This window comes from Artemia franciscana, chromosome 16, assembly GCF_032884065.1.
Source record: "Artemia franciscana chromosome 16, ASM3288406v1, whole genome shotgun sequence".
NCBI classification, from domain to species: Eukaryota; Metazoa; Arthropoda; class Branchiopoda; order Anostraca; family Artemiidae; genus Artemia; species Artemia franciscana.
This window is the reverse complement of record NC_088878.1, coordinates 5,939,564-5,964,987: the sequence shown is the minus strand read 5'-3', so window position 1 is coordinate 5,964,987 and position 25,424 is coordinate 5,939,564. Positions and strand designations below refer to the sequence as shown.

General features: G+C 34.1%; 1 protein-coding gene across 1 annotated transcript in view; it reads right to left on the bottom strand.

The window, feature by feature from the left end:
• The window catches only part of LOC136036965 (serine/threonine-protein kinase N-like), a 100,010-nt gene that overhangs the window by 5,150 nt on the left and 69,436 nt on the right, over positions 1 to 25,424 (bottom strand). Inside the window, exons 12-17 of the mRNA XM_065719361.1 lie at positions 23,653 to 23,841; positions 18,506 to 18,685; positions 14,216 to 14,367; positions 9,186 to 9,405; positions 7,294 to 7,401; positions 3,526 to 3,666 (exon numbers count right to left, since the gene is read on the bottom strand). Coding sequence (XP_065575433.1) covers positions 3,526 to 3,666; positions 7,294 to 7,401; positions 9,186 to 9,405; positions 14,216 to 14,367; positions 18,506 to 18,685; positions 23,653 to 23,841 — 990 coding nt within the window. The remainder of the gene's footprint in view (positions 1 to 3,525; positions 3,667 to 7,293; positions 7,402 to 9,185; positions 9,406 to 14,215; positions 14,368 to 18,505; positions 18,686 to 23,652; positions 23,842 to 25,424) is intronic.

The following is a 25,424-nucleotide window of genomic DNA, read 5'->3' as shown; positions in this document are numbered from 1 at the left end:
TGATTTCGTTTTTAAAAGAAAGAACTCAATATGTACAACTAGGAGATAATGTTTCTTCAGTAAGTAGTGTTAAATTTGGAGTACCTCAAGGATCTGTTCTTGGTCCCCTGTTATTTCTAATTTTTATAAATGATTTATGTAGAGCTTTTAATATGATTTCGTATGATCTTGACATTGCATGTGACGGGGAAAAAGTAATTGTCCCCAGCTTTGCGTATGACACTCATATGTGGCTGCACAGACAGGAATTCAGTTGTTGAGTCGTATTAGTTTTTGTCTAGAGTTTTGTACAAAAGTGAATGAACCTTAGTAAGTTAAATTCGAATTACAGTAAATCTTTCTTTTATTGTATGGTAGGAGCTCAAATTATTACCTTTGGATGGATAGACTTAATTGTGCTGATATTAGTATTTTAAGAATAAATTGTACAAAATAACAAGGAGCTTTTATTGATAAATGAATTAGTTTGAGAGAACATATAGATTATATTAGTATTAAGTTGTTGGGTCATTTTCTTCAACCTGTGAGTGTGTCACGTACTCGTTATGAGCTTGGTTTTGTGCACTCGTTTGTTGAGTTGTTTAATGCCGGGTCGACTTTTTAATCCGGATTATTGTTGTTAATTGTATATATTATAATTTTGTGTATGTTAATTTTGACTTGTCGGCTGATTCTCGTGTGTATTTAATAACAAACACTAATAATCGGCTCTGTCCGCCGCATGTTTTTTGAATGGAGTGAATTGAATTGTCTTAAAACTCGCTAGGAATGTTGGCATTTTAAGAAAGTTGAGGTACATGTTCCCAAGGGATATTTCAACAACACTGTATTATTCCTTAATACAAGGGATATTCCCAAGGGATATTTCAATTCCCAAGGGATATTTCAACAACACTGTATTATTCCTTAATTCATCCTTATCTGCTATATTGTTGTACTGTTTGGGGTAGAACATTTCCTTCTCATCTCCACCATATTCGAGTTTTGCAGAATAAGCGCTTCGAATGTTATGTGGTGATGGTTTTAAAGACCCCGTACAAAATAGGTATATGGATTACAAAATCTTGCCTTTAGCAGGACTTATTATTTTTTATTGAAGCATGTTTATATATAAATATTTTCTAAACTGTTTACCAATATGTTGTAAAAGTATGTTTGAATTAGGAAGTGATATTCATACACATTTAACAAGACAATCCAATATAATTCGTCGTCCGCTTGCTATTAACCGTAGATCTCAATTTTCTATTCGGCATCTAGGACCCTATGCATGGAATTGTTTACCTACGACTCTAAGAAACATGGATAATTTTGCCTTAATATTTATGGTTTTGATAGTTGAGTGCACCTTAAGTGGAACCAAGATTTTGGTTTTGTTTTAGGCGATACTGGTCAAGTGGTTTTAGTTGTTTTTTTTTTTTTTTGTCTTTTTTGAAGTGTAATCTCGTATCGATCAAAATTGCAGGGTCATTGATTTTTTTTTTCTTTTCTTTTTTTAAATTTCCTCTCCTTTTTCGTATTGTTTTTATTTGTATGTGTACTGGGGTTGTGAGCCCAAACAAGCTTTGCTTCGGACCGTTTGCTTGTTTTGTTTATTTATATAAATAAACCCATCTTTCTCTCTCTCAACTCAAAAAAACAAAGAACATTTTTATTAGACATGCCTTAAAAATCTTGCAAGTATACACACAGTATATCAAAAGCTATGCAACGCGGAAAAGGTAACTATTTGGTGGTAAATCAGCTTTTGATCATGGTCGTTCATTATACCCATGTGTCATTAGAATATTATGAGCTGTTCTGGGTTTCGCAATTAAACAAAGCGGAGAAGGTAGAGAATTCCCAATAGACCCTTTACCGTAACTCCTTGGCGTTATTAGTTCTTATTTGCTTATTAAAGTAGCGCCACCTGGTATATCTTGCAAACAGGACCATGTCAGCGAAGGGGGGGACTAAGGATTTTTGCCTACATTTTTAGGACCAAATTCAGTTGGAGAATCTTTATTTGTTCTTTAGAAGAAAAAGCCTTGCTACATGTGCGTTCCATTTCTTTGCACCAAGACCAGGTCTCTCTGATTGAATGGTCCATATTCGAATCATAAATATATATTTCCTAATGCCTAAAGAAAATTTAACTTTTTTTTTCATTTGACTGAAGCAACCCAGATTACCAAGAACAAAGATTCAAACAAGCTGAAGAATGTTTTTTTTTCTGCTAGTAGTGATAACTGAGCGAAACAAAGCAGGAAAAATATAGCAGATAAAATATAATAAAATAATAGCAGAATAATAATAAATAGATAATAAATAATAATAAGAAAATAATAGAATAAAATATAGCAGACAAACTGAGTTAAAATTCTAATGACTAATTCTCATTAGTTGTTTACTCACTAACATCATCATTGAAGGACCTTAGTGTGATTTTTTCCTTTTTTAAAGAAAATTTTTCGTTTTGTAAATTTTCCTATTCAAATTGTTAGTAGTTGGTAGAGCATGTTGTTGGTAGAGCAGGTTTATTTGTTATGTAGTTTGCGCATAGAATAATTGGTTTTTGTCTTTGTTTTCTCTTGTGCCCCACCGACGTTTTCACCTCTACGTTTTTAATGACGTTTCGAAAAACTCAACACTTTTCCAGCACACTCATTCATTCACTTATCACAAAAATCAATTATCATTCGGATTTTTTTCGTTGATTTTTCATCTAAAACCCTATTTAGAAACATAGGAAAATACGACGGTAAGCGGTTACAGCAGTACACCCTGTTTCTCATTGGTTGAGTACACTTTGGCAAAGCTGTGAAAACAATTATCCTAAACATCATAAGAAGGATATAGGTTATGCCAACCAAAACATAGACAGATGTGTAACAGAAATATCTATGACGTGGGGTAGGGGTTTGCATAAAACAGTATTTTCTGGCCCAAATACAAGGGTTTTTTTTCGATCTAAGATATTTCACAGAATGTTACGCCAAAGATATGTAGCAAGTTTACTTTTTCTAATGCGGTTTTTCACGCTGATTACGAATCTGAAACTATTTTACTCTATGCCGTCAAATCAAAATTCCAAAATTAGTGATCAAAACATATATTTTAAATCCCCTTTCGTAGGAATTCTTTTCCGTCTATTTAGCGCAACGCACAATTTTCCCGTTGGTTGTCAGTACAGTTCAGTACCCCCCCCCACGAAATTTTAATATTCAAATGAAAATATATAAGTCAAAATGCTATTTAAAATGTTCAGTTAAATTTCTTTTTAAAACGTTTTCCCCTCCCCGATGTTAAGTTTCCCTTCACATTCCATTGCTTCCTATCAAGAATATTTGTCACGAGAAAACTGCTTTACGGTTGCAATAGCTCAGAGATTCTCTGGAGCAGTTCCCAAAATCTTATGAACATTCCCCTCCCATACCCTCGCTTGTAGAAACTTTAATTAAAAATAAAATGTCAATTGGAGGGTCATGGTGTTGAAGGGTCATCTGACTATCATTGGTTCTCCTATTGGCTATTGTTAATACTTACCACACATGGAACGAAAGGCGGCTTAATTCTCCTAGAAAGTAAATCCTCCCATGAAATGCCTTTGAAGAATGGTTGGCGTCGGACGTCTTCCGCGTCTCTTTCAGAAGCTCCCAAACGTCTTTCTGGATTCTTTTTTAGAAGCTAAAATAGACAGCATAGCTTTCGTCATTCAATAACAATTGACGATAAGATGAAAAAAAGGCATACAGAAATAATGAAACAAACGTTTCGAGCATTATACTTACCGAACATAAATGTAATAAAAGCATTGTAGTACATAGATTGATGTTGCATTTACATAAATACACACATAAATGCATAAATTAACATAATGTACATACACAAATACTTATTACATTTACACTGCAGTATGTACATTTATGTACTACATACATAAATAGTACATATATATATATATATATATATATATATATATATATATATATATATATATATATATATATATATATATATAATTAGTGGATCTTCTGGGCATTGTACTAATTTTTTCACGTTTCCTACTCAATCTCTACTTCCCCAAGGCTCCTGATAACCCTGATTTGAATTACTCAATAACGAGAAATACAGTTGAATTACTCAATAACGAGAAATAACGAGAAATACAGGCGTCTTATTTCAATGTCTGAAAAAACCGTTCAAACTAAATCATTTTCACAAGACATTACAATGATTAGATATATAGATAAGATAATTGAAAACTTAATAGCATTTAATACTGACAAAATTATTATTTTTTTAAAAATAAATACCCGTTCTAAATACCTTGCTACTTCACATGTGAACAATGATGAATCTTGAAGATTCATCACTATTCATTTAAAGATTCATTTAAGGTCTCCCCCACTGGTCTTCAGATCAATGTTAGTAAGACAAATGTGACGTCTAATTCAGTGGTTAATAACTTGGCAACAGGCCTTCATGTTGGGGATTTTGAAATAAAACAAGTAAATAATTTTCGGTATCTGTGCGGTGTTAAAATACAAGATGACAATTTTGAAAGGGAAAAAAAGCACACTTAGGATTGCTAATGCAGGGGCAGCGTTTCCACACCCAAATAATGTGTAGTGGTGTCCAAGAGCTCCCAAGAGGTCAAGCCACGATTGCTGAATAGTAGTATTTTATCAGTACTCCTATATGGTATATAGGAGTATTGGAGCATGGAGCATGCCAAAAACTGTCAAAAAAAGGCTGATTGGATTTGGAAAAAAATATTACCTCAGAAATATACTTGCAGTACATTGGACTGAAATAATACCGAATATGCAGATTAGAGCCAAGACTAAGCAGCCTCTAACCACTAGTGGAATTCCTAAGAAACGATGGAGGCACTTGGCATATATGACAAGAGTGAAAGGGGGCAGACTCTTATAAGACGCGTGGTGCCAAAAACCGCCTGGTCTGCGCAGAAACGCTAGGCAGCCTATAAACATTTTTCAGTGACTGGAAAAAGAGGCAGCACAGTCGAGTAGGTCAATGGAGGCAGTCTGGCCCATGACCCAGGACCGGGTGACCTGGAGGTTATTAATTTCTGCCTTATGCGCCTCAAGGCGTGGGATGACCAAGTCTCAGTTTTAAAATATACCGAAGCAGAGACGGAATAACAACAGAAAACAAAAAAAAGGTCTATTAATAAGTTCAAGTATAGTTTGGTACAGTTTGACTATTTCTGGACCCTAGATGGATTCCCAAGTATGAATTCGATTGAAATTAGTTTGAATTCGTATGAAATTAGTGTGAATTTGTATGAAGGTTCGATGAAGTACATATGTTGGAAGCTCTTTCGGCCAATTAGCGTAAAGGGGTTCCAAAAGGGGAAAAAGCGAGGACATGGGGAAGAGCTAATTTTAGAATTGGCCTGCAGTGGAAACTGACCTCCTTTCGTGATGCAGAGCCTTCGAAAAGAATGGCTTGGGGCGTGAATCTGGGTTTTTCTCATTGAAACCACCGTGATTTCAATGAGAATGGAAAGCTTGAGTCGTTAGAGGATCGGGACGATTGTGAACAGGATTGTGAACTTGATTCTTTGATAAAATAATAACGATAGTAAAAAAAACCTATAAGTTAACCTATAAGAAAATTAAATGACCTTGTAAAAAAAAAAAAAAAAAAAAAAAAACACACTCTGACACGACACTAAAAATGGGATCATATAAAAAACGGCAAAAATGTAAAAATGAGGCAAGGGCTTCGTTCGAAACCCCAAGTTTAATCATCTGGGACAGTTACTGGTTATCGATCTTTAAAGGAAAAGAAGGAGTATTATAAGCGTGTTTGCAATAGTTCACCCACACACATTACTGAAAACAGATTGTAACAAAATGTTTTCATCAAGACCACTAAAACATCTAAGGCCACAGCTGCTTAGAAACATTCTGGTATTACATTTATAAAAAATAATCAATATACATTTCAAAATACGACAAAATATAATACTATGTAGTCAAGACATAATTATGTATGTTATCTATAAAAAAAAATAATGGTATAAATTACAAAAGAAGTATCTTTAGCACTGGTTCTCAAACAGGATAATCTGACATATTCCTGCATTTGAACATAAACCATAAACAGACACCAGGAAATGACACTCCTGACGATAAAATATAATCCAAAGAGTATGGATAACTTATAAGAGTGGAAACTGGCACTAGGGACTTATCAACACCATCTAACGATTGGTGACACTTGGCATTTTTTTTCTAGCTTCGCAGTCGTTTTGATCAGGAACTGAGATCAAACACTCATTACTACCCTATTTTTACCAACTGCATCAATAAATTGATTTTTCTTATTATTACACTGGAAAAAATGAGTGTCGCGAACGCTAGGTGGCGTTTATAGTTGTTTTTTTTGTCTATACTGGCACCAGTTCCCATTCTTAAAAGTTACCTATACTCTCAGATTTAATCCTTAAAATGCGACGAAACCACTAGCATAAAAGAGCAAAAATACCCTTTCACTGCTCACTACTACAATTGACAACGTACTACAGCATCAAACCACCTGAGACCAGCACAACTGTGCACGCCCCTCTTCCACCCCCATTCTATTTGGAACTCCACCTTTCATTCCCTCCCATGATACCTCCTACTTCCTTTAAGTCATTCTTAAGATCCCTGCCCACCCGACACAATTAGATCGAAATTTTCTCTTTTTGGAATGGCAGAGAAAGGGGACGGGGGTTAAAGATTGGATTAATTTTATAGAAACAGAATAGAACCAAAATTACATTAATTTGGCTCATATTAAGAAAAAAATAGGTATGCATTATATTAAAATTATGAGTTTTAATTTCATATTGGTTTTTTTAGATTAGGTTCCCGTTTGGACATCAGTAGAGATAGCTCCTCTTTTTTTCTTTTTTAACTTGCACTAATTAGGTGTTGCCCCCCCCCCCATGGACAAGCTTTTTAAGTGGATCATTTTTTAGATTATTTAATTTAAATACAGCACTTGACAACAGCTAAGTCGAGGACATCCAGCTTTTTGTTTGGCGATCCACAGCTGGATGTTTTTTTTTTTTTTTTTTGTTTTTTTTTTTTTTTATACAGAATCCTTCATCCTTAAAACGTGACTATCTTAAAATATTTTTTTTACAGGGGCTATAGCCCTAGTCAAGTCAAAATTACCATTTTTAAACATTCAGATTTATTGTCATTCAAACGTGCATTTAGACTATTCTTAGGCAATTTAGAATCGATTGAAAACTTCGGTCCTTTGGTAATAATGACAAATAGAAAAACACACCTTTCTCATAATGGCAATGGATTCCACACTCAAGAACTTTGGATACCTAACTTCATCGTTGACAATACTTTCGAAGACTTCTTCTTCGTCATCACCCGGGAACGGAGACTGGAATTAAAGAAAACCTTTTTTTAGACTTCATAAGAAAGAACAACACTGGAGCTCCACATCTGCTATGTTGCAAAATAACAACCTAAAAGTACTAACTATTTTCCAAGAATTCATAGAGTACTTTTTTTTTGCAAATCGGTCTAATCGGGTCATCTGGTATCTTTTTTAACGCGCAATAAGCAATCAGCGACAGATTGACTTGAGCATAAATAAGGATGTACATAGTTTGAACCCTTAGATAAGAGGAGTCAAAAAGATGAAAAAAGATATCTTAAGGTCATATTTTTTCAATGGATCCTCTGGACCGATCTTGGGGAGGTGAAGGCTTGTATGTAGACACGAGTAGAAACTAAAAGCAGGGAAAAACGCAACGGATATTCTTTAGAACAGTCTTCAGGTTTAAACAGGACAGGATAGAATTTTTCTGTTAAAGATGACCTTTCCACGAGCTTGTGCAGCACCGTACGGTCTTACATACCAAATACAACAAAACACTTTGCGGGGTCATCTGTTGTCATTTTCAAAGAACATTGAGTGAAAACCCGAAGAGTAAAATTTAGAAGAAATAAAGTTTGGACCCTAAGATAAGAGGAATCGAAAACCTCTAAAAGAATTAATTTTTTTAGGCCAGTTTTTTCGATGAATCCTTCTGACACATCCCGAGAAAAGGGGGGTTGGCTTCTATTTAGAATGAGTAGAAACTAAAATTGCAAAAAAAAAAAAAAAAAAAAAAAAAAAAAAAAAAAAAAAAAAAAAAAAAAAAAACGCAGCAGATCTCTATGGAATATAGGTTTAAACATGGCAGAATAGAATTTCCATTTTCTCATCAGTCTTCTTTTTCTGTTCAGAATTGTTGCTCTTAGATTTCCAGTCCTTTTCCTGTTCAGAAGGGAAATTACAATATTTATTACAATATTTCTTCACGAACATCCCTTCAAACATCACTTACATCTATATTCCCTTTCTACAGCCTTTCTGTTCCCTGCAAAATTATCTTTCAACTTCCCCTGCAACATGTCTCCGCAAATTCTTTCGTATCCTACAAAAGTTCCTTAAAATATATCTTACCTCTCCGTCCCCTAAAACATTCCCTTCAAATGCCATTTGCATCGCTCTACACTCTCTACGTCCTTTGCGTTCCCAAAAACATCCCCTTCGAACGCAACCTATTAGGAATGTCCGGCACCTCTCTACAGCCCTCACGTTTCCTACAAGATTCTCATCAAATTCAAGATTCACTTACACCTCCCCATTCCTTTCCTGACTCCCTTCAGATGCCGCTTTCCTCTCTGTCACTTGTCTACAATATCTCCCATCAACTAGACAATTTCCTTCAAACATTCTCTACAAGGTGTCTCCACAAACTCTCTGCACCTCTCCATCCTTAAGCGTCCCCTGCACCATTACCTTCAAATAACCCATACAAAAATCTCCCTTCCGTCTCTATAGCTTTCCATCCGCTCGAAGATTCACTTCCAATGTCCCTTGTCCGTTCCCAGCAACACCCTCTTCAAAAGTCACTGGTCGCTTACATCTCCAAGCGACCCATCCGTTCTTAACCAGATTCCCTTCAAACGGCCCCAGCAGCATCTCTAGTCTATTTCTACATCCCCTTTCTATAGCATCTCTGTCTCTTACAACATTCTATTTAACCCCCACCCCCCCTACAGGATGTCTCCACCCTTTCTCAGTAATTTTTATCGTCTGTTACAGCCTTTCCTTAAAATACTTCCTACATTTTTTCTCCGCACCCTTCAACATTCTTTTCAAACGTCACTTACCTCTCCAACGAGCATCTCAAATATGAGCACACCCAATCCCCACCAATCAACGGCTCTTGTATAAGTAGGCTCCGTCAAAACCTCAGGGGCAAGAAACTCCGGAGTGCCACAGAAAGTACTAGTTCTATCGCCAAAACCCATTCCTTCTTTGCACAGACCAAAATCAGCTATTTTGACATAACCTTCAGTGTCCAGTAAAAGATTATCAAGTTTCAGGTCTCTATAAAATAAATCAGGTCTCGTATCATTTTTGGACAGCAAAAAAATAACACAAAAATCAAAACATACAAGACCCTCTTATATCCGAATGTACTAACAAGTAAAAAAAAAGTTGTTATTATTTGAAGTAAACCCAGGGAAATTCAAATTCTTAACACTAAAAGTGAAAGCATGTAAAGGTAATGATACAGAAAACTATGTCAAAACATTCCATTTTTTCTGATAGCAGGAACAAGTTTTTTTTCACCTTTAACTACATATTTAGGTAAAAACTTTTTTTTTAATTCTATCTTTTTTTTTAAGCTTGGGTGCATCCTTTGGGACACAAAAATAAATATTTTCATATCTTATCATATCGATATACTACCGACCACGCCCATTTCTAGTTTAAAACAAGGAATACTGAGAGTCTTACTCATAATTATAAACACTATAAATGAATATAGGATTTGTAAAGATTTGACCTACGATTTTCTAAATAGAATTATATAATAGTGTTAGAGCATTTCAGCAAAAATCTACAATGTTAAGAGGAATGAGGATATACTGCTCTTCTTAATAAACACGTTTTTACCATAATACTGTGAAAAGGTCTTCTTAATAATGTTCAAAGAAGAATTTAAAGAATTACTTCCAGTGGAAGACTGTTCTACTTGGCTATTGGTCGCTTTTTGATAAAACTGGGGATTAAGTTAGGGGAAACCAGCTCATCTTCGTCACGGTCCAGGTTCGTCGTTTCAAAATTACACGAGCACAGAGCGCTCAAGACCCATGAAACATGAGAACTTCTTGATAACTAATTCGTGTATATACCCTTTCAATAAATATATTTGCCCACAAATTTATAACGAAGGCATCTATAGCAATATGTGACGATATGGCATCCTTCAAGACAGTGAGTTGCCATGAGTCAATTTTAATTTGATTTCTACTTAGTAAACTGATCTATTCAAGTGATCAGTAACCTTTTTAGTTCAAAAAGCCAACTAATCCTTTTACGTCTGGAAAAATTAAATGAAAAGCTTCATTTAGGGTGTAAACTAATATCAGCCAAAACGTACTTATTGTTCATTTTTTAACAATCACTTTCAGTTAAAGATATCTACCCAAAATTAGATATCAAATAAAATATTAAACCGAGAATTTATCAAAAGCTTACTTTTTCCAGTCGGATCGAGATCTACAACTAGTACTAACAACTCACTGCAGAACCAAGCCGTCCGAGGCCAACACAGATACGCACGTTCCTCCTCCTTCCCAATCTATTTAAAGCCTCCCACTTTACACCCTCCCAGGAAGTTCCCATTTCCCTTAAATCTTTCCTTACGGCATCTTCTCACCCAATTCAAGAACGACCTGCTTTTTGTTTCACCCAAGACGATTGGTCGACAAGTACAATTTTTGGCAATCTGTCATCCTCCATCCACAGAACGTGCCCTAGCCAGTATCAACCTTTCTCTCATTGTAGTCATAAAAAGAGGAATTAAACCACACTTTTTAAACAACCTACTGTTTGAGATACGGTTACTATGTCGGATACCCAAAACGAGGTATTATCGGGTACCACGAGACCAGGTGAGAAATATTTATCGAGATCATTTACATCTGCGTTCAGCCACTCATAAAAGTTTGTAAAACAATTCCATGAAGCTTCAACTTAAAACCAAATCGTTATCAATCCACAATGCTTGAGTAATGACAAATACAGTGTCATGATAGTTCACGCTCAATAGTTCAAATCAATTTTTTCTCACTTCGTCCTCGAACTAATTTCGCCAATTTTCTGTCCTGCAAACTACAAGCACAATCACTCTTATAAGCAGTTTACAGCGAAATGAGGTATGACGAATGGGAAAACACACATACAGCACTCAGACCGTACACAACTTTTTTTTGGAAACAAACCGAGGAAAATCTGCCTCTTTTGGCATGTTTCTGACGTATTTCCAGCAATATTTGTATATACAAAAAAAAAGAAGAAGAAAAAGAAGATAACCTGAAAAATCTGTGCTATCGAATAATAGCAAAATTTTAGTTTTAAACTGAGTCTTTACAATCACAAGACCACAGAGAAACAAAATACTAAAAACTTGCAAAGGATATATGAGCCTTTTTTTTGGTCTAAAGCATATTTACGTAGAAAATTGTGAGGTAACTGAAATAATTTTTAACCTATATTCCTCGAAGAGGGAATGGACTGCAGAACTAAATATACTAAGAAGAAACATTTTATACCGTACAAACTGTTTCCTAGTATTTTCATTATTGCAACCCCCCCCCCATTCAAAAAAAAGGTCAACACTAATTTGAATTTCTCATGATCAGGGCTGTAGAGTTGGTTAAAAGCTACAACCGACTCCAACTTCAATTCTGGCTTCAGATATTTTCATTATGCGGACCCCAGCCCCAACTTCACTCAGCAAAAATTTACTAAAACTCCGACTCATGACTCTGACTCCACAGCCCTGTTTTAAAGATTCAGTTAACTAAATTTTATAAGTTAAAACTGACTTCGACTTCAATCCTGACTCCAGATATTTTCAGTATACTGTCTCTACCCCCAACACTATTTAGAAAAAAATTCACTAAAACTCCGACTCACGACTCTGGCTCCACAGCCCTGTTTTAAAGGTTTACTTAACTAGATTTTATAAGTTATAACCAACTCTGACTCCCGACCTACCGACTCCAACTCTGACTCCATCCAGCAAAATTAAATAAGCGTAATAGAAATTATTATTTTTCGTATTCTTCATTCTCCAGCTGATAGGATTTATTCTTTATGCTTTCAATGAAGAAAATCTAGATATACAAAGTAAGTGCAAAGAAACCAAAGGAGAGAAGAATAAACAAAACCATATCAGTGTTAATTTATTTTCTCAATTGAAAATGCAGGATGGCAACGAATTTCAACCTTTTCTACGCTTTGATCGCTTTTTCATCGGTTTATAACACTGAAAAATACGGCAAACACGCGCCTAGAGGGGAGTCCAGGGCCCAGGCCTCAAACAACGTACTATTTTTTCTAATTCTTTAGACATTGTTATTCAAATTATTACTATAAGGCTGACTATACAAAAAGTCAGAAATTGATTTTAATTTTAAAAAATTAAGACGCCAAATGCAAATTGCGTGGTAAAAAAAACCTTTGCTGAGACACCGAGTTTTGAAATAAACTCTCTACGGAGAGCTTTACGAGATGTGGGGTTGAGATACAGCATTTTGAAATACCAGCTTTCTTGATAGAATACCGGAAGTGCGGCCGGGGCATCAGGTATATATACCCAACTTTAAAATAAGCAGTATTTTTGAGCCTTAAACTTTTTAATGATAACCAGAAAATGGAAAAACCAGATCGGTTTGGTATAATAAGTGTTATATGTTTTGTTTGATTATTAACTTATTACTAATTACTTGGTGAAGCTTTTGCCCGTAACTTTTGAATAGTCCTATAACTGTTTGTATGCTTAGATCCAATAAATATAATCAATAACTAGCCTACTTCTTCCTCTACAAGACTCCACAGGTTATGAAGCCTCTAATTTAGTCAGCCTTACTAGCTATCGAGGTAGGACTCTCAAGCCAAGTTTAGGACTAAGAAACCAATTTTGAAAGGATAGTGCACGGAACCCATTAATATAATTGACCCAATAATAAATTAAGTTTACGACATCTAGAAATTAATAAAAATCACTTTATACCATTATCATATAATTGTTTTTTTTTATCGTTGGCCCTCCTGATACGCCCGTGTCTGTCATAAGTGCTAATCTCGCAACATAGGGCAGAGATCCACTTTTGTACATTATATGGTTATGGTGATTAATAGTGTTTCTACGAATTGTTTTTGGTAAATTAACATACTTACAGGCATATGTCCAATGAGTTCCAATCTTCGACGGGTGGGGGGGGGCTTCTGTGTTTAGGTATGATCAAAATTTATAAAAACACCCACCAGGGTGATTACAGCACATTTGGGTCTTATATGACTCATGGTGAGTTCCTAACACAGTCTTCTACGATGCATATCAAATCACAGAATGTAAAAGACAGGAGGAATAAGTTAGACAAAGGCCCAAGCAGAAAACGTCGTTGCGGCATTGGAGAGGGGGGGGACAGCAAAAATACACTAAACGAAAGAGGATTAAGGTTCGGAAGAAGGGCTTTTTACAAGACAATTACGGTAATGTATAAAATGCTACAAAACTTTAGATAGTCCAGAACGTCACTATTTATTAATATTCACATACATTTTTCGGTCGATCAACATAACTACAAGAGCAAGTCGAAACAAATACGACCTTTGAAGGAGGCAGGTCATAATTTCACAACCAGGGATCTCCCCATCCCTTGTGCGTAAGTATGAAAAAAATAATACATAAATTTAATTCCAGAACAGCATTAGAAAAAAGTTCAGAAAATGGCAAAGAAAGATTAGAAACATTAGGGCGAAAGCCTTTGTTTTCCAAGCAAGCAAGAAGAGCGGATATAACAACTATTCGAAAAACAACACCCCTGATAAGGATCTTGGCAAATGGGTGACTCAAACGACCCGGGATACTCACTATAGATCAATAGAAAGGGGGGAAGGGAAGTTTAGGAAATTCCGCAGGAACCTTTAAACTTTCATGGATTCAAAACTAAACACTAATTTAAGAGCAAAAAAGTGAAGATTTAAGCATTACCGAAAATAAAGATAGAAGAACTAGATAAACTAGGAATAGTGAAAACATTACAAACAGACGCATTATAGACACAAAAACGTAATGAATGTGAAACAAAAATAATAAATAAACAACCATAAAATGTACCTGTAAATAATTTTGTTTTCGTGGAGATACTGAAGTCCAAGAACAACACAGGCAGCATAGAAAACGGCACGTAATTCACTGAAAACATCTGCATGAATATGCATCATCAAATCCCCACCCGCAGCATATTCCATAACAAAACAAACGTGAGCCTAAATAGTACAAAAAAAGTTAAATACCAAATCTCCAGCCGCACCATACTTCATAAAAGAACAGACGTGAGCCTAAATAGATCAAACAAAGTAAAAAAAAAAAAAAAAAAAATCACAAAATCCCCGCCCAAAGCATATATAAAACAAACGTGAACCCAACAAGAACAAGAAAGTAAAAAAAAACAAAAACAAAAACATAAACACCAAATCTCCACCCACAGCATACTCCATAAAAAACAAGCGTGAGCCTAAATAGAACAATAAATGTTAAAAAAAAACTTCAAATTTCCAACCGCAGCAGACTCCATGGCAGAATAAACGTGACCCTACACGAAAAAAAAGACAAAGAAAAAAAATCATACCAAAAAAATAACATCACTGTAAAATTTGGATTCCAGAAAAACCAACCGACAAGAGGCGGCAGAATATTGGGAATATTTTATCAATGTAGACTTATATATTACAGGGGTCTAGGCATTTCATGGGGCCGATACTAAACACAAACTTAAGAAAGAAAAAAGTAAAGATTTAAATATTACCGACATGAAGAAAAATGAAAAAGACTGATTGGAGACCAACCAGCATCTTGTCTTAAAACTATTTTTGATATCTCGTCCTTTTCTTACCCCTTAAGACATCTAAATAACATTTTGAGGCACCTATTTTGTACTTTCTCTTTGGCTGCTCAATTTTACGTGTGGGGGAATTTTTTTAGGGGGGGGTCTGAAGGGATAAACACCGGCATATCGTACCCAACCGTATGATCGTCAAATGCTGTGAATGTGACGCTAAAGCAAATAAAGACTATTTCAAAGATCATATTCCTCATCTTAATAACGATATGGAAGAAGCATTAAAATATATCGATATTGTATATCGATATATATATATATATATATATATATATATATATATATATATATATATATATATATATATATATATATATATATATATATATATATATAAATATATATCGATATTGTATAATCGATTGTATATCCGAAATATATCAATATATCGAAATATATAGAAGCATCGATAGTGCCGTTGTTTAGATCCGTTCACAGCGCTAAAGAAGCAAAAGTAAGATGATAACATTTCAGTCGCTACAGCTTTTGCCAGTGAAAGTATTCTTAAGGCGAAAACTGCCTCACCAATTCCCAAGGCCGTGCTACTAGGCTACTTGATGACACCATAGAGAATGGAAATACGAGCCTACGATCAATATTTTCAGGCACGAAACCTCTATTTATTACAATATGCGTTGACCCAAATTGTGTTATATATGTCTTTAAAGGGTTGAACAAGCCATTTCCTTGATGGGGCATGGGACAGAGGGACTACCTCTTAATATTTAGAAAGAATATTTAGCAAGTTCAAGTTGCTGAAAACTGTTCTTCGGTGAACGATGACATATTACTGATTATAAAGTAAGACTGCTTTTAAAGTGTATATAATGTGTCATGTTTCAACAGAGGACAAGGAGAGGCTTAAGCGCTACGAATCCTTCCTCAAATTAAATAAAAAAAACGAGTTTTTTTACTGAAAGTAAGGAGCGACATTAAAACTTAAAACGAACAGAAATTACTTTGTATATGAAAGGGGCTGCTTCCTCATCAACGCCCCACTCTTTACGTTAAAGTATGACTCTTTCTCTCAGCTCTTCTTTTTAAGACAGTAAAAAAAAACTTTAGCGTAAAGAGCGGGTCGTTGATGAGGAGGCAGCCCCTTTCATATACGAAGTAATTTCTGTTCGTTTTAAGTTTTAATGTCGCTCCTTACTTTCAGTTAAAAAAAACTTGGTTTTTTTTTATTTAATTTCTGAACGTTTTTGGATCAATGCATGTTTCGATTTTGGCTCTCCACAGAGTAATAATTAAAACGAAATTTGCATATTTATTTTTTTTGGCTAAATGGATTTCTCGTAGTTTTGATCGAATGATTTGGAGAAAAAAGGAGCGGGGGAGGAAGCCTAATTGCCCTCCGATTTTGTGGTTCCTTAAAAAGGCAACTAGAACTTTTAATTTTTTACGAATGTTTTTATTAGTAAAAGATATACATAACTTATAAATTAGCTTACGTAACAAACTTTTGTATTCTCATGTTTTTATTACATATATGAGGGGGTTCACCCCCTTGTCAGTACCTCGCTATTTACACTAAAGCTTAAATATTGTCCCAATTCATTAACAATAACCCCTGAATCACAAAAGCCATAGAATAAATAGTTGAAATTGCTAAAAATACTTTAGCGTAAAGAGCGAGGTATTAGGATGAGTTGAGCCCCTCATATGCGTAATAATTTTCTGTTCGTTTTAAGTTTAGTGCTGCTCCTTAGTTCCAGTTGAGAAAACTTTTTCGTATTTATTTTTTCATTTTTTTTTTAATAATGCTAGAAAATCCTGGGCTCCCTTCATGGAAATTTTCTTCCCCCATGAAATATTCCTCGATGGAAAGCTCCCCCAACATATCCCCCTCTTCTCAGCCCCTCTCTCCAACCAAAAAATCCCCCTGAAAACGTCTGTATACTTCCCAGTAACCATTACTATATGTAAGCACTGGTCAAAGTTGTTAACTTGTAGCCCCTCCCATGGGGACTGTGGGGGAGTAAATCGTCCTCAAAGATATAGTTATAAGGTTTTTCGACTACGCTGAATAAAATGGCTATCTCAGAGTTTTGATCCATTGACCTTGCAAAAATAATTAGCGTGGGAGGGGGCCAAGGAGCCCTCCAATTTTTTGGTCACTTAAAAAGGGCACTAGAACTTTTCATTTCCGTTAGAATGAGCCCTTTTGCAACATTCTAGGACCACTTGGTCGATACGACTACCCCTGGGAAAAAAAAATAAACAAACAAACAAACAATTAAACACGCATCCGTGATCTGCCTTCTGGCAAAACAAACAAAATTCCACATTTTTGTAGATAGGAGCTTGAAATCCCTACAATAGGGTTCTCTGATACACTGAATCTGATGGTGTGATTTTCGTTAAGATTCTATGACTTTAAGGGGGTGTTTCCCCCTATTTTCTAAAATAAGGCAAATTTTCTCAGGCTCGTAACTTTTGATGGTAAAGACTAAACTTGATGAAACTTATATATCTAACATCAGCGTTAAAATGCGATTTTTTTTATGTAGCTATTGGTATCAAAATTCCATTTTTTTGAGTTTTGCTCACTATTGAGCCGGGTCGCTCCTTGCCCGGACGAAGTCTTCACAATAAAAAAACGTACAGTAATATTCGGCATTAACGTTTTAGAGAAGAAAAAAGAAGTGAAGAAAATTTAGAACGGTGTTCAGAATGCAGGCACGCGTAGGATTTCTTATGACAGGTAGGAAGAATGGGTCGTTTATTTCACCATACAAAAACGGCAAGATTACATGTAAAACTTAGAAATTGTTTGGAAAAAAAAACAGTGAATCCTAAAATCTCGAGAAAAAAAGGCGTAGGTGTGTACAATGTCTGTCTGCGTAGGTGTATGCCCTAGGGTGTGATATTTAAGAAGCAAATTATTTTTGCCAGTAAACAATTTCTTTTTCTCTAATGCGTTTGAATTAAAATGGAATAGTTGTGGGCATCAAGTCATGGCTAATTGAAAAAGCCAAAACACATAGTCCAATCGAGTGAGAAGCTAACTTGGCATTAATCCCCCCCCCCTTGCTAGGATTGTATGAAAATTATGTTAGTTCATTTGTTAATAGAATATGTCTATCTATTATCCGTCCATGTGTCATTGCTAGGGCAGTAGAACCAAGGTAGATAGTCATAGAGCTAAGATAGTGATAGAGCCTATAGTTTGCCAAGTGTCTGGTTAATTTGGCACGGGTTAACGGCGGGAGTAAGTGTGCCTGTCTCATTGGATCAATACTTTTTTGTTATCTTTTAGCATGTCAAGCCTGACTAGAGTCTCTGGCAGGTTGGACAAGAATTTAAAATTGAGAAAAAAGGACTAAAGATTTCTAAATGCTTATACCATTGTTTGTCGTTCTAACATCCTACAGATTGCACTATACATTACATTGTTTTATACTGATTTCTAATCTTATACTGTTTTAACTGAAATTATGAATAAATATAACCTAAAAATCAACAGTGCTTTACAAAAATTTATCCAAAACAAATTATATGCATACCTCTGTCTGGAAGCAAGCAAAAAGGTTGACTAAGAAGGGATGTCGTGTAGAATTGGCTACTTCGAATATTCGTTTTTCGGCAAGAAGGGATTCCACTTCGTCTCGAGCTATTATATCACCTTTCTTTAATGCTTTAATGGCGAAATATTCCCGCGTATTTAAATACTGAGCTAATATAACCTAAAAAATAATAATAATAAATTCCAGGTTTATACCAAGATAAAAACCAGTGTTACCAGCATGCCGTATTTTAATGGCAAAGAAAGGTTGACCGAGAATCGACGCACTGTAGAATTGACTACTTAAATTATTCGTTTTTTAATGTCCTTATAGGATCAAGTTTTAGTCCTCGAGCCATTATCGTGTATATCGAGCTATAGTATTAATGTAATAATCGAATCTCGAGCATGCCGTATTTTAATGGCAAAACAAGGTTGACTAAGAATGGATGTCATGCAGAATTTGCTACTTCAAATGTTCCTTTTTCAACGCCGTTATACCAAGAACAAACCAGGGTTGATAGCATGCCGTTTCATTAATGTTATACTGATAGGTTGTTTCTTCGATTTTTACACTTTTGGGCAAAATACAGAATTTCTTGGAATAAATGTCACCTTTCGGTCGTTTTCCCTTCAGAAATTAAGTAAAGTGTTAATTTAGAGAAATTAACATAGGTTTCAAAGTAAAAAAAAAACGTATCATTTTTTTTGCCTCTCTCACATTGCTAAATATGAACAATATTAAACACTTTTTGCTCTAGTGAAACTTGGAGAACGACTTTCTTTATAAGAATTACGACTTCATTACCAAATCAAAAACCTTAAATCTTTTATCTATGTAGTCTTAACAAAATAGTTTAGTTCTTTAAGAGCTTTAATTTTAAGAACATATTTTTTCGTATCATATCTTTTTAATTTATTGAACCAAACACAGAACAACTTATATCAAGGTCAATAGAGGGCTGGAGCTCGATGGGTCTTTTTATCACAAGAAAGAAACCAACAACAACAAAAACACACATTTATCGAAAAGCGAAAAAAAAGGAAAGGAAAGTATAAAAAAGGAAAAAAAGTAACTGGAGAAATAAGTAACAGGAGATAGAAATGATAATCACCAAACAAATGTACAAAATCCTATAATAGCCCAGTATAGCGGATCCGGCAGTGTACCCGGTATAGGGCAAAATCATGTTACACCAAAGCCAGGGATTGCTGAACCCTCTTTACTAGGTTGCAGCTTTCGGTATTAATTAATTTTAATTTTTGATATTTTTTTATAATTATATAAAATGTAAAAGAAAACAATCATTATCATAATTATGATAATCTAATCATATTAATATATTAACTATAAAAAAAATAGTTAAAATATTAAAAAATATTAATTAATATTAAATACTTTATATTAAAAATTTATTATTTTATTATTTATTATTTTAAAATATTTATTATTTTAAAATATTTATTATTTTATTAATTAATATTAAATATTAACTATAAAAAAAAGTTTAATATTAAAAAGACATCAGTGACAACACCCGAAAATAGGCTGTTTATCAGTGTGGTCGAGCATCATACTTTAGTTGACTATTGTTGAACTAAAGTCAACTTCAAGCGTCTGATCCTCCTTAGTCACAGCTGCTCTGGGTATTCTACCCTCGAACTTCAGTTGACTTTTATGTAATTTATGTCACTGAGTAGAGTCAGTGCGTAGTCACTTAAAGAAATTGGTAATTTCAGTTAGAGATTTTTTATTTTTCTTGACTAAGGTTGTCTTAGGGTATTTGAAAAGGACTTTATTCAAGTTCTTCTGACGATTTTTGGAATGAGTTTAAAATTAGTAAATATTTTTAAATATTTTACCATACTGACAAAGAAATAAACTTTCGACGTTCGTACCATATCAGAGCTGCGGTTGACTTGACTGTAGTCAACTGCTTTAGTCTGAGTCCAAACGTACTCTATGACTCCTCGCAAGGAACTTTTACTGGTTGACTTAAGTTGCTAGAACTTTTGCAACTTCTTCACTTAAGCTACTAGATTTTTACAAGACTATAATTACTTTATTTTATATCTTAATTATGCTTGAACAATCCTACGATCTCTTGGTATTTCTTCAATCGGGGTCGCCTATATGGCATAATGGTAACCAAGGCTTGACAGAATAAATCTTTTTCAAATATTAGCTTTTAATACGTAAAACCAAATTTCCGTAACCATAAGGAAGACTTACTCAGATACAAGTTTTTACTTATTTTTTTTTTCGCATATTAGAACATTATCACATACTAGGAACTATGTTATCTAGATCAGGAATAACAGATAAAAGGATTGCCGCATCGTTTATCAGTACTTTTAATTATTCTTTTCTTCTCTAGCAACATTTTTCTGTTATGATTTCTAGTCATCATTCTTTTTTCTACAATTTGTATTTTCACTATCTAGTTACACTTTTCATCAAATTTCCGTTACCAAAAGCTATACTTACTCAGATTTCACTTTTTTTGCTTGTTTGAGCATTATCACATTCTAGGAACTATATAATCTAGATCAGGCATAATAGATAAAAGGGTTGCCACATCATTTGTCAGTACTTTCAGCTATTCTTTTCTTTTCTAGTAACATATTTCTATAATGATATCTAGTTATTAATGATTTGTCTTTACAATTTTTTTTTCGCTATCTAGTTATACTTTTCTTCATGCTTACACATGATTTCACCCTTTCTTTTTAAAATAATTCTTTCTTTTACACATGATTTTACACTTTCTTCTTAAAGTGATTATTTCTTTTACACGTAACTTTACTCTTTCGTTTTAAAGTGATTCTTTCTTTTACAGATGATTTTACCCTTTCTTTTAAAAGTGAATCTTTCTTTTACACGTGATTTTGCACTTTCTTTTGAAATTGATTCTTTCTTTTACACGTGATTTTATCCTTCTTTTTAACGCATTTCTTTCTTTTATACGTGATTTTACCCTTTCTTTTTAAAGGGATTCTTTCCTTTACACGTGGTTTCACCCTTTCCTTTCAAAATATTCTTTCTTTTACATGTGATTTTACCCTTTTTTTAAAGTAATTTTTTCTTTTACACGCGATTTTACCATCTCTTTATAAAATTATTCTTTCTTTTACACCTGATTTTATCCTTTCTTTTGAAAATGATTTTTCTTTTATACCTGATTTTACCCTTTCTTTTTGAATGATCCTTTTACATGTTATTTTACCCTTTCTTCAGAAAGTATTAAAAGAAAAAGAACAAAAATGGCAAATCAACAGCGAAAATCATCAGACAGAGGATAAGAAAAAGAACAAAAATGGCAATTCAACAGCGAAAATCATCAGACAGAGGATAAGAAAAAGATAAAATGAAATGGTAAGTATTGAAGACATAGCATTTTTTTTCAACCCTGGTCAAAAGAAGCTTCAAGTTCCAATATGCAGATTATTTTTTCAATTTAAGACGAGAATTTAGTCAAAACTACCCCTGAAATGCAAAGAGTCCAAAAATAGTTGAATAATTTTAAGGTCTCACAAGGTCATCCTGGTAATGACCTAAGAGATCAGGTAAGATCAGAAAATTATAAATTGCTTTCACATGACAAAATACCCTAGAACTTCAAAGGAAGAAAATGAAATCCATGTGCTGCAGGGGATGAAGAAACCCAGGGAATAATCTAAAAATACTTCTTCTAGAAATGGACAAGGCAATCATAGTTTGTAGTTCAGCTCAATGAGAGTTTTATATGGTATCCGTAATTACCCTCAAACTAAAAAGATATAATGAAAGAAAGACAAAAATAAATATGTCATCAGCAGTAAAGCTAAGAGAAAAAAAAAAGTAAAATAGGACAAAATTTTATTAATTACTAAGAGTTGCAGCAAACATTTGCTGCAACTCCTTCTCACCGTGGCATGGTTTATCTGCCAGAAATTTTGTTTAGTTTTCTTCAAACCCTGACAAAAACCCAACAAAAATGAATATGTCCTACCATTATTTTCACAATGGTTTCTGTAAAAGAGTGATATCTATTCTGAACATTAAAAGTTTAGTGGTTCTTGGTCTGCCATAAGAGGGGAAAAGGGACTCAAAATGTTGTATTTGACTCTACAACCCTGCTGATTTTACTCCAAAATACAGCGTTATTTTTTTCAATTTTGCACTATTTTAGAAGTTGTTTACCCTAAACTTTTGTTTTATAATTATAATATTATTAATTGATATTATATATTAATAGATATAATTATAATATTGATAATTGATAATTTTGTTTGATAATTACAATCATAAGGGAAGACAGCAAAGAAATTCACGTTTTCCTTTTTAAGAAAGAAGAAAAGATGTGAATATATTGGGGGGGGGGGGGCAATTGCGGTTTTGATGTGTATCATTGTTGTCTATAAAAATTGTCTATCTCTGCACAAACTTGACTGACTGAATCAGAAAAACTTTAACAAGGACAAACTATGCTTCCATCAGCAAGGTGCCACTAGAATACTACCTTCTACCAATGTCAAATCATATAATTTTTACCATCTACCGTAATTATAACCAAATAGTAGCCTAGGTTTTAACCAATATTTTTACACTTTTTTATAGCCAGGAATAAGAGAAAAAGGCCGCATGTTTAAGGGCAAATAAAGGGTTTCAAATTAAATTCTTGGGTAAAACAATTATAATATCTGGAAATAGCATAAAAAGGCATTATGTTCTTTTGATAGAGCATACCATCTTTTGATAGTAAATGGTCATCCATCGGTTCCATAACCCAAGCCTTTAGCCTTTAGGAGGAGACTGGATTTAGGGATTTTCAGTAAGGATGCAAGTCTCATCCATTACAAAAAAAGCCCAAATTTTTTCTAGATGTTTTTCTTACCATTTCCCGAGAGGAGAAGGTCTTCAGATACTCGTTAACATAATATATAAGTTCACTGTTGAAGCTAGTTAGAAGAGCAGTTTTAAAGTCTTCCACATTTTTGGGCATGTCATAAAAGGATTTCGTCAAGGTAGTGGTAATATTTTGCGCAAAATAAAAGTGACTTTAGCAGGGGAAACTAAAGACCCCTGACTAGGTCTACGCAATTTTTAGATCACTCTCTTACATGTAGAACGCACATCTTTCTTCAGTAAACAGGGATTAAACTTACTTTGCCGAAATGACCCCGACCAAGGACACTAATGAACCTAAACTGATCTAAAGCCATCCCTGCAAATTCTGGTTTCGGCGGACGCTGCAATCTCACATCGCTCACAAAACTGGACCGCATATCATGGCCAGATACATGGTGCCCTCTTGGGGGTGCAAGAGGGTGTCGAGTGTGCTCAGGCAAGTATACCTGAAAGTGACAATAGGCTAAACTTAAAAAGAGAAATAATTCTTGAAATTTACTCATAAAACAATTATAAGAGATCCCATTTGACGGAACAGACTCAAACTAGTAACAATGGCAGGCCGACAGAAGTCAAGAATTAATGTCACCGTTATTGTCACTACATAAATGCCTTAAATGCCACAAAAATCATAATGTCATTGTCACTGCCACCTAGCTCAAATATTATTTACTGCAAAATGCCTTCTTATGGAGGAATGTCACATTCTTGCATAGAACATTTGAAGTAGCCAAACCTGACAGTGACAGACAGTGGTTGCACATTACGACATAAATAGACGACAGATAATTGGCTATGGAATTCCACAGGCGTTATGTAACATTTCTTGTCCATAATTACAGTTACAGAGTCTAAAATTAGTTTCCAAGCTGACCTCTCAAACTAAGCAAGCTCATTGATTGGAGTTTTTTTTTAAGTTTTATTTTTTCTCACTCCAAGAATTAGTTGGGAATTTTTTGGGAAATTCTGTTTCCCAAAAATTTCTGTTGGGAAGCTTTTGATAAAACTGTTTTTGATAATTTCTGGAATGTCACTCTTGTAAAACCAACCAATTTACTACAAAAACTTATCGCTGAGAAAAAGAACAACAAAAAAACATTATTTTCAGTTTTTCTCTCTTCTGCAAAACCACAGCCAAAACATTCATCAATTTTTTTTATACTAGAAATTTTACTCCTAGCCATGCTACCGCTTGTTTAGCCCAAAAAGCTTGCCTTGTTAGGGGCCTAACAATAAAACGATAATATACCAGAGACATATTAAGCAATATCCTAAATTACAGAATACAGAAAAAAACAAAAAGAAGGGAAAAACAGAGAATACATAATATGTACTCTAAAGAGAGTAAATTAAAAAAAAATCAAATAAGAATAGGGTAAAAAGGCAGTGGAAAAAGAGAAGGCAGAGTAAAGATAGATGGCTTGCTCGTTATTAGATTCTGAAAAAAAAAATACGAGGGCGACTACGAGGATTTTGATGAAATTAGGTGGTATGCCGTAAAGATTAAATTAATTAATTGGATTCGGATTATATTAATTAGATTCACTGCTAGTTCAATAAATATGACAACTTTAGAATTATTCAGACAGCATTTTAAAATCATATTTATTGATTATCGAATCGGTCAGTTCGTTGATATGTTGCCTATCATGAACATCACAAGTTCGTTATAATTCTTTTGTACTCGTGTCACTTGATCTACAAAATATATATATATATATATATATATATATATATATATATATATATATATATATATATATATATATATATATATATATATATATATATATTTACATAGATCAAACTCAAAAAGAGAACCACCAACCATGTCAGGTATTGACACGCCTCATGACTTTTCGTAACCATAGTTAAGATTTGACTGGAACCAAATTTCACAGGCGTTAGTAAGAAAAACGTTCTTTTAGGTTAAGGTGGTTGTATCTAAACGCATTTCTAAGCCAAGCTCGAAAGCGTATTCATTTTTAGCCATACAAATTTTACAGTATATTTAAGACTACTTTAATGA